At 48.2% G+C, this 10,475-nt stretch overlaps 1 protein-coding gene across 5 annotated transcripts in view; it reads right to left on the bottom strand.

Annotated features, from left to right (window-relative positions):
• Positions 1-3,371: 3,371 nt before the first annotated feature.
• The window catches only part of ARMC8 (armadillo repeat containing 8), a 105,218-nt gene continuing 98,114 nt past the window's right edge, over positions 3,372-10,475 (bottom strand). For 4 of the 5 annotated variants that reach the window (XM_024750756.1, XM_024750752.1, XM_024750753.1 and 1 more), the window contains 2 exons: positions 9,300-9,393; positions 3,372-5,149 (listed from right to left, as the gene is read on the bottom strand). In XM_024750756.1, the coding sequence (XP_024606524.1) occupies positions 5,116-5,149; positions 9,300-9,393 (128 nt within the window). In that variant the 3' untranslated portion in view covers positions 3,372-5,115. The remainder of the gene's footprint in view (positions 5,150-9,299; positions 9,394-10,475) is intronic. The other variant, XM_024750754.1, reaches the window with a different exon arrangement.

The following is a 10,475-nucleotide window of genomic DNA, read 5'->3' as shown; positions in this document are numbered from 1 at the left end:
CTTTCCTGCCTTATTAAACAGTACGAATACGGAACATGTACTTTTTTTTGGCCATCTCTGGGATCTTAGAAAACAAATGGACATCAGTCCTTGAACTCTGCCGTGATACAGTGTCATCTCAGGGGATACTGAGTTACAGGGGACAGTGTTTCCCAGTAATAAATCTACGTTATGGATGAAACAATTTTAGAGCTTAACTTGGTAACAACAGACTTGAAAATAGTCCAACAAGATTGAATGTGACACTTCAGGGCTTACTGACATGGGGGCAGATATAAATCAGCTTTAAATGTTCATGCTGCCCACCCAGGCCACAAGGGTAGTCCTGGAATATGCCAGATTCTTCTCCACGAATCAGGGCATGTTCAGAAAGCAATGCTTGGGGGTTACATTTGGAACCAGGGTTCATCTAATTTTCTTGATGCCCGCTTCCCCCATTTCTTTGGTTTCTGATTTTGGCTAAAGCCTAATTTTAAAACCTGAGCACTCCTAGTGATGGCGCCCCCTTTCACTACTGCCTGGTTTAGCTGTCCCTCCATGGGACACAGGAGGTTTTCAGTAACTAGCTTTACCCCTGTGAATAGTAACATGCCAGCTACTCTCTCACCAGTTTGCTCTTTGGTTTATCTGTAAATTCACTGAGCCCAGGCATACTCTTTCCTCTCTGACTGAGGAAAAGGCTGTGTTCTTCTACACCACGAGGCAAATGGCCGAGATTTCCTTCTCATCTGCTGGTTTTCTCCAGGGCGCTTCGTGCTTATGACTTGAAGAAGCTCTTTAAATGAGTAGTTAGCTCCCAGAAGACTGTCCTTTACAGATGCACTACTCTTTCCCCCAGCCTGTAGCATGAGGCCCTCCGTGCTGGCACCGGCGACAGGATGAGTCAGGCTGCAGAAGGCGGGGACACCGGGTGGCCTGTGACAGCGGGTGGGTGGCTGCACTTCCCATGACCTTGTGTCACCTCTAGATGGAAACATGCCTGCCCACTGTGCTCAGCGCATCCGCACAGGCCTCTGTGACAAACACCCAGTGGAGCCCTCCCTGACAGAATCCGTCAGGAGAGTTGAATCTACTGTTCCAGGTCCCCAGGCACATAGTCCACCATGGGGCTGTGCTCTTCCCTTTGTGAGTGGCCTTGAGGCGGGAACTCGGTTGGCCTGTGTTCACCTCAGAGCTGGCAATAGGGCCCGACGCCTGCTCTTCCACACCACAGGTGCTGTGTGGCTCTGAATGAGCTGCCTGGGGTACACCCAGCTGACAGCTATCTAGTCTCCCCGGAAGCTGGGAGGCCAAACTCCCATCACTGGAGAGATGAGAGGTGATAAATGGAGTGACCAAGGGCTCTGAAAGCAGGGGACAGAGAAGAGCAGGTGGGGGAACTGGCCGGTGTGTGCTGGTGTCTGTGATGACCTTTCAGCCTCCCCAGGAAGCGTCTGGGAGTGGCAGGGCTGGGACAGGGAAAGCAGGAGGGACGCTAGGTGATAGGGCTGGGGTGGCAGGTGTGATGACATGCTCCTTCCTTCTATTGCACGGCAGGGCGCTTCTTTTCTCAGAGTCCAGAAGGTTCCTGGCGGAAGGAATGGGGCTAGGGCAGAGGGGGAGGAAGAGAAGTGCTGTGTGGCTCTGAATGAACTGCTGGGGGTACACCCAGCTGGCAGCCATCTGGAGGAAGGCTGAAATATCTGCTCACTGTCTGAGGACGGAACTCCTTGGCAGAGACCCTGGGCCTGCAGGATGGGTGCCATTTTAGGCGTTAAGGCTTCTCCTGGGTGTGAGCGCCTGACCGGGTGAAGGGCAGGCCTAGCCCCACGAAGTGAAGGACACGGCTTGACTAGCTCAGGCCCTCCACTCAGCCAGGGCTGCAGGGAGAGAGGGAGGAAGGTGGCTTGGTGGGTCCCAACGTGGCCTTGGCGGGGGCTCCCTCCACTTTCCCTGAGGCCAGCTCATGGAACAAAACTTCCCTCATGCTGGGAACTGACACATACCTCCCTGCCCAGCAACCAGGGAAGGTCAGTGCAAAGGAGTAGGACTGGGAAAGCACCAGCCCCTATGCCAGGTGGCAAGGTGTCCGGAACCTCCCCGTCGGCTCTCCAGCAGGATCTGGGGTCAGTCCCCCCTTCCCAGGCCTCGCTTCCAAGTTTCCCCTGTGGCGGGGGAATCGCCTCACCATCTTCCCCCCACACTCTAGGGCAGGCGCCCTTGGTTCTCCCTCTGGTTCTAGTGAGGCCAAGAGACAGGAGGTGCGTCCCTACACCTCAGAGATGGGGAAGAGGAGGCGGCGCCCAGTAAATGCAGGGCGTCTGTGCAGACAGTCCTTTGACAAGCTCTGGGCCCGAGTCCCGTGGGTGGTGGCAGGGGAGGAGGGGCATAGGACGGAGTGGGGAGTCCTGGTGGCTGGAAGTGGCCGCCTGTAAAGACCGGGAAGAGGGGGCCGCAGACTGCTGCAGAGGCCCCTGGAAGCTGCAGGTGCCCTAGGGCGCTGGCCCCCCCTCTGAAATGCAAAGTCACTTCCCAGCCTCTCATTCACCAAGAGTATCAGGTTCCGAAAGCCAGTACACATCATCTTCTAATGTTTCCTAATGTTCTAGGTATTTGGAAAACAGACTCCTTTTTAGAAGTTGCCATGCTTTTTTCTTGGCTTTTATTAGCATGTGTTAAAATCATATTATCCAAACACTACCAGAAGAACATGTATTGTTCTGCATAAAGTGCTTAAGGAAAAAAATGCAACTTATTAAATTGGACATTCTTTTCTAGTTCATAAATTTTGGGTTACAATCAGGGCACAAAAGGAGAAACAGAATGCAGTATTAGAGAGAGCGAGAAGCTTAGTTAAGAACTTGGGTGGAAACACAAGACCACGTCCCATTCCTCCCACTTCCTTGCTGACTGAACACTGCACCTGCATAAAGCAGCAAACAGCTTTGTTTTAATAAATACATTTTCCTTCATTCAACTCAGAAAAGTTAATCATAGTAAAGCACTTTTTCTTTGACCATCTGTTTAAAGCCACAGGCAAGATTTATCCACAGAGTTTAAGTGTGAAAGTGTCATTTCATTGGGCTTTCCACTTTCCAATGCTATCTGGGTTCAAGATTGTCTCAGCAATTCATATTGGTTTATTTATATTTACCTGGGACTTAAAATACCAACTCTATAGTGTTTAGTGTTACAAATGCCAACCAAGGATATTTCCCCAGTACTAGAAATGCCAATGAGTGGGCCTGAGTAAGGCTCCCCCCAATACGCTCCATTTTCTTTAAACTGGCTTCTGCACATTAGTGCTCTGATGGTTGCACAAAACCCAAGTTCCTGTTGTGACAGATTTTTAAATCGGTAATGTTCTGAAAAAATAACAACTTGGAAATCTCTGTGTTTGAATCTTGGGTGGTCGTGTTGAGAACAGAAAAAAACGGCATTAAATACACTTTAAAAACATTCATTTGCAATCAAACATATTTAACTCTTCCAGGGAAGGAGCAGGTTGGTGATGGGGTGCCCCGTCAGGAGCGGCTGGTGGGCTGGGGAACCCATCGGGTGCACGCACTCAGGGCAAGCTTCTGGGCCGCAGACCTCGCTTCCTGGCCGCGATGCCTTTGAACTTCGCAGGGCAAAGGGAAAAGCGAGGCTGGTTGCACCTTCAAACAGTCAAGAGCAACCTCCTTGAGTTCACCTTGAAGCGGACCCAGAAGTTGGAGCGTGTGCCAAGCTGAGGGCTGCCGAAGGGCTAAGCAGTAGTGGCTGGAAAAGGCGGTCATCTGCGGTCCTCCTGGGGAGACCCCCTTCCCTTCTCTCAAACGTCAGTGCTTTGGGCTTCATGCAGGAAAAAATCTTAGCCGCGTCGCTTACTAAAATTCCCATCTCATTTTACCAAAGCACACTGAATAGCAGTCCTGAGTGACAAGTATATAGAACTTGCTGAGTATAGCCAAGAGAAAAACAGCTTTCTAAACTATCCTGTTCTTTGCTTCTTCCTACAGATGCGTCTGTAGGACGTTCTTTAGTTTCACAGTGATATATGCTGTTTCAGGAAGCACAAGGTGATCGGACTTTGTTTCCACGAAGTGATGACCTACTTTAGTTGGAGCTTAAGGTTCCATGACTGGTTCTAAATCCTGCCATATATTGCTATACCAGTGACAGGATTTAGGGCAGTTGGGAGGCTCTCGGTGCCCAGTTCCTGCCAAGCATAGCCCACCAGTCATGGCTGGGCTTTCACTATCAGTAGTTATACTTCCCTCTGATGTTTCAAAAAACCTATGGTGTATTTGTCGCCTCACTCCACTCCACCCTGTCCATCTGACTTGGAAGCCTGAGAGCTTACTGAATTAGGCTGAAAAGAGGCTCTGTACCTGCTGATATTGACGGCAGTATAAGATGCTAGCTTACTATTTTGCACAGCACCATATATCGTGCCTGTTATTCAGGCCAACTATAGCCAACCTTTTCGTTTTGTTTTTTTCTTTTTTTGTTTTTTATAAAGAAAATCTATGTAAGTTGAGGTTCAGAAATGCATATATTTTTTACTTACAAATATTCATCTGACCAAAATCCAACATAACCTTTATGGAACACTTAACAATCGTTTTGTTTTTAAAATAACATTTCATTCAAACTGTATATAATTCAGTAAAGATTTTTATACAGCAAGCAATGCTTAAACCCTGGAAAATCTGTAGAAAAGAGATTTTCACACAAAATAAGAAAAGAAAACTTTGAGGTATCCCTCACACACACACGTCCGTTCATCCTGACCCACGTGCACGCACGCGCACACACACGCACACACACGCACACAGCCATTCTCACTCACAAAGTGGCTGCAGCATAGGCAAAAAATTGTAGGTCCAAAGGAAAATAATTGATTGTTCTAATAAAGAGTCCAGGTAGCTCAGAAAGAAACAAAACAAAACACAATAGTCCTCTGAGGAAATTACTACCTCAAAAAAATGTTCTCAAGGTGAATTTGAGATCTAAGCCTACCAAATTGCTTTTGCAAAACAGCTCCCTGCAGTCCAAGGTGACTTGTGCAAATAGAAGGAATCAAATGAGGCTAGTTCCTGTACTTCCTTTAACAAGGATGTGGGATGCTCGCAGGCGCCCAGGGCGTTCCCGTCACGCCAGGTACTGCTGCAGTGCCATCTTTGCCCTGCAATCACAAAGCTCCTGTTAGCCGTCATCTCAGAAGTGTAATTAAGGTAAAAAGCCCATGGTTCAAAGATGGTAGCTGGGAAAGTCTAAAAAGGTAGGTCCCCCAAGGGAATCGGGTACCTACTTACGGTAGGTAAGTGGGACACCTACCGTAGAGGGCAGAGATCTGTGGTCAGCACACACGTTAAACCCATGCTGGCTACATCCTCTTCCTGTGGTCCTGCTCTTGTCCTTATAGCTGCTGCAACCCAGTGACATTCTATAATTTTCCTTTGTCAATGGCATATAGTTGTGATGGATCTGGGATTCTTGACTTTCTCCTATTGCCATGCACGTTTTATCTAGTGCTGCAGGACACTGGGGAGGACACTCAGGGTTCTGGGAAGCTAAGAGGAACACTGACCCGGGAAGAGGTGGGTAGGGGCTGATTAGAAGGTGCGTGGGAGGGGCAAAGAGCTCCTGGGATGAGGCTGTCTGGTGGTTCAAATGCCTCAGAACTGAGGAAGGGAGGTTACAGTTTTATCCCATTCTTCTCATTATGCCTGATAACACTGACTGATGTGGGATGTGGGTTGTTACACTGATTAGGGAAAAAGTTAGCTAGCTGGAGAGGAAAAGGTGCAATGTGGGCAATGCCTTAACCTATCCTGATCCTTATTAAAGTGCCTTCCTTTGAGCTGGGACTCAGAAGGCCTCCTTTACTCTCCCATCATGATTTGGTAAAGGCTGCAATTGTGGAAATTTGGAAGTCAGGTTTTGGCAATGATCTCCCCTTCTAAGTTATGGAAAGAAAACGTTAAATTTTTCTGTTACTATTAGCTGATGAAAGTATACTAAAGCAGATTGGGCAGCGATAAGCTGGACTCAAGTGCAGTTTCTTTGCTGCAGTAATGGATACAATCCACAGTTTTAAAAGAGGTGTGCTAAGGGATATTCTTGCAATTATTTAAGACTCTGTAAAGATGATAGTTGCAAATAGTCCAGTTCATCAGAACAGGGAGCTCCATACAGACCACTCCAAGTTATGAGCAAGTTGGGTTCTACAAGGTCGTTGTGTTAGGAAATAAGTTTATGAATAATGCCACAGGCTACCTCTTATTGACCATAACTTCACAAACCTGAGGCCCTCTGAGGCTGGGGTGGAGAGGCCTAGTTAGCAATAGCTCCTCATCTGTAAGTGTCTGAAGTCAAAGGATCACAAAGCCTTAAAGACAAAGAACCTGAAAGATGTTGTCTTTAGGTAACAGACTTTACTATGATGGGAAAGCCCACATGAGGGTCTTGATCGAAATTCTGTATTACTCTTTAAAATCGTCAATTCAGACTCCTTCTGGATCTTTCTAAGGGTTTGGCTACATCTGATTATATCGGACCTCAGAGACTGTGCCCTCATTATCTTTCTGCTATCTATTAATATCTAAGGAGTCTTTCAGATCCATGGTTTTGTAGGCAAGGTCACCTTTCCTTAAATGGATTGAGGAAGAGTAGCTCAGACCTTGACCCTTTTAATGGGGTTTAAGAACTGCTGACAACGTATGTGCCACAGAAATTGGGGAAACAGTACCAGATTGGTCTAAGCAATGCAGGCCAGGGCTTAAAACTATCCCACTTCATGCTGGTGAGGCCTCTTTCCAGGTCATCCCAGAGATGATTTTAAGCAGAACTATTTTAATTTCTGAACAAACACAAGAAAAGAAACCCAGGGAATAGTCTGGCTCTCGGCCAGAAGAGACGGGCTGACAGAGCCTGTCATTTAAGCCAGCAGCTGTTACTACTGCTGTGGAGGTAGACGTGAAGGTTCCTGTCCTCAAAGTACAGCTCAAATCCCACCTTCAGCATGTGGCCGGCCCTGACTTGCCTTTGATGGAACACTCATCTGAGCAGCAGGGTGGGGGCTGCAGTTATTCGGGGATTTGTCCTTAACACACTGGATGGCAAGCTTCAGGGAGGAAGGGGCCCAGCTCTTCGTGCTCCATCTGGCCCAGCCATTCACTTGAGGAACAATTAAACAAATGCCTCTTCCCTTCTGTGGAGCAGATAAGCAAGCTGATAGCCGTTACACCATGTGTTGTGTCCTACGGGAGCACAGAGGGGTCCCTAGCAAGGCCTGGGGGCCAGGGTGCAGAAGGATCCAGCAAGATTTTTCCACGGAGGTGACAACCTGATTTGAGTTTTGAAGGACGGATGGCCATTGTCCAGGCGTTCTCCGCCCTTGCTTTCAGGACACCTGTGCGCCCGGGTCTCTGCCTGCCTCACCGGTTGTTCTTCCTGCTCCTTTGCTGGACCTTCTTCATCTTCCCCTAAAGGTGGCGGTGGGGTATCCCAGAGTATGGTCCTTAGCCCTCCTGTCTTCTCTCCTCTCGTTTATTCTCCCTAAGTGACTTCAGCCAGCTCCAGGGCTTTATATACCATCCCAATTCATATCTTCAACCCCACTCTCCCGAGTCCCTTGGATATCTAATAGCATCCAAAAGTCAGCACACCAAACAAGAACCCTTGATTCTCCCTACCCCCACCCACTTCTCTTCTATTCTTCACCATCTTGGCAAATCCTCTATTCAGTTGCTCATGCTAAAACTACAGGCATTTCCCTTTCCTCTCCTTCTTTAACATCCTACATCAAATCCATGAGCAAACCTGTTGGCTCTACCTTTAGATTAAATCCTGAATCCAATCACTTCTCAATATTCCCAGCACTACCACCCTCATCTCTTATCTAACACGACTGTAACGGCCTTTAGCTGGTCTCCCTGCTTCCATCCCTGCCCTACTACAGACCAGCCTCTACACAGACACCAGAGCCATCTTTTAAAAATTTGAACCAGATACTGTCTCTTCTGCTCAAAACTCTCTAATGACTGACTTCCTATTAAAATCCGGATAAAATCCAAAGTCCTTGCCACAGTCTACAAGGCTCTTCAGTTGCTCCCACTGCCTCCCTGTGTCCAATTCTTACCACTCTCCCCCTCGCTCATTTTTCCCCAGCCCCACTGGTCTTCCTGCTGTTTCTTGAACATTCAAGCATTCCTGCCTCAGGGCCTTGAACCCACTGTCCCCTGTCTGGAATACTATTCTAAGCATCTGCCTGGAAGACTCTCTCATTTCACCCAGGTCTTTGATCAAATGTCACATCCTCGGAAAGGCTGGGACTAATCTACACCACAAGCAGCTTTCTTACTCTCCATTCCCTCACCCTTGCTTATACCTTCGTAGTACCTCTCATTATCTGCTATCATATTACATATTCATTTGCTTATTATTTGTCTTCTGTACTAGAATGTAAGTTACATGAGGGCAAGGATGTCATCAATTTTATTCACCCTTATATCGCCGATGCCTGAAACGGTGCCTGGTAAGGTTGGTATTAAAATATATATATATATTTGTTGAATGAATGGGGATTCAGAGGTGAGGGGACTGGGATGGCAAATCAGATGGAACAGAAGGTGTAAATGCCTGAAAGGTGTGATACTGTAAGAGGGCAGGTGTGGCTGGAGCACAGGGTGGGCACGGGGGAGGGGGCAGCACAAGGAAGGCAGAGCCAGACCGTGGAGCACTCTGAGTCCTGCTTGCGAGTGTGGAGAATGAAAGTGAGCTGGAAAACGAAGGCTGTGTTATAAGAAGGGTCCACAGCCAGGAAAAACAATCTTGGCTATCCTGAGCTTAGAGGGGTCTCTGACTATGACTCTCGCCTCCCCCAGAAAAGGTGAGCTCTCTGAGGACAGGGACTCCTTAGTGGTCACTGCTGCATCCCCAGCAGCCAGGCCAGGCTGGCACAAGGCAGGCGCTCAGTGAGGTTTTGAGCTAATGAATGTTTTTTATAATTGGCCTTCATTTCTGCTCTCCAAAAGGCCACACGCATTTCTATTCGAGGGACTGAAAAGGAATGACCTCTGGATCCTCTCGAGAGTCCCACTAAGGTGGCCTGGGCTCATGTCAATTCAGAGTAAGATGAGAATCTTTAATAATCTGCTAATTATTAGTTTATCTCTTACTCAAATGTCACACAGTTGACTCACAGATTAAAAAGGGAATCCAAGAATCTAAAAGATTTTGAGTTTGGCTATGTGACTTACTAAGCAATTCAAACCCTGTCATAAAAGAATGCAACATACCCCAAAGCAAGGCCCTTTTACTTTGATACTCACTTGTCACAAAGATTTGAATCTGGTGACTGACTCAGTTTGTGCAGAATATCTACGATGCCCATGTCTCGTAATTTATCCTGGCGTTCTTGTGAGCCTGAGAGATGAAAGCTAGCAGGTTACTGGGAACATGGCCCAGGCAATTGCTCTCTCCTTAATGTACAGCCAACAATCTGGAGCCTTACCAGTGTCCTTTGCCCTCTCCCCTTCCACCCCCTCGCCCTCCACTCTCCCCAGTGCAGCCAGATCCCCTCATGCTTGGATTCTCCAACAGTGCTCTAACTGGTCTCCCTGCCCTTGACCCTCCTTCCTGCAGTCCATCTGGGTTCTGCTGCTGGATTAATTTCTCCATGGACCACAGGGTCAAGTCAGCTTCTTCAGCCTGGCATGAGGCCCTGCCACCAGGCCCCATCTTCATCACTTCTTTCTGGACATACTTAGCCAGGCTCTTCCTACCCCAAACCAGTCCTGCTTTCCCCTTCCATTCTCTTCCACCCTCCTCGGACCTCCCAGCACTTCCTGCTGCCTCTTAGCACGTGGCAGTTCCAACTCCGCACTGCTGTGTTCTATCTTCCAACTAGACTAGGACCTCCTTGAGGGCAGCTTGTTTCCCTGATACCCGGCTGTTACTTGGTCTCTCGGCCTGCACACTGAATGCAGTTCTTCCTCCTTCCACTTTCTTCTGGACACAGTGCTAAGGAGGATAATTCTCCTGGATTCTTTCCTCCACCCCTGAAGAGCCCACAGTGACTCACTCATGCATTCACCTCCTTGAGACCCAGTGAACCAGAATCTCTAGGGGTAGAGCCCAGACATCTGCGTTTTACAAAGTTCCTCAGGTGATTCTCATGCAGCCAACCCAGCACTGAGACCCACTGCTCTCCCGCATGTGTTCACTACCTTAGCTGTACATTGGAATCACCTGGGGAATTAAAAAAACCACTTATGTCTGGAGACCACCCCAGAGATTCTGATTTAACTGGCTGGTGCAAAAATCCCTGGGTGATTCTAATGCACAGTCAAGGTGGAGAGCTATAGGGGCCTCCTCACAGACTGGCTGCCCCACCAGGCACAGTGTGTCTCTCCCTTCTCACCAATGCACCCTCTTCTCCATTAAGCTTATCTGCCTGTCGTCCTTCTATGTGCGGCCCCTGCTCACAGTGAAAAGCTGACCCTCCC

The sequence above is a fragment of the Neophocaena asiaeorientalis genome, unplaced genomic scaffold (genome assembly GCF_003031525.2).
Source record: "Neophocaena asiaeorientalis asiaeorientalis breed wild unplaced genomic scaffold, Neophocaena_asiaeorientalis_V1.1 scaffold276, whole genome shotgun sequence".
NCBI lineage: Eukaryota > Metazoa > Chordata > Mammalia > Artiodactyla > Phocoenidae > Neophocaena > Neophocaena asiaeorientalis.
This window is presented reverse-complemented; position numbering and strand designations above follow the sequence as displayed.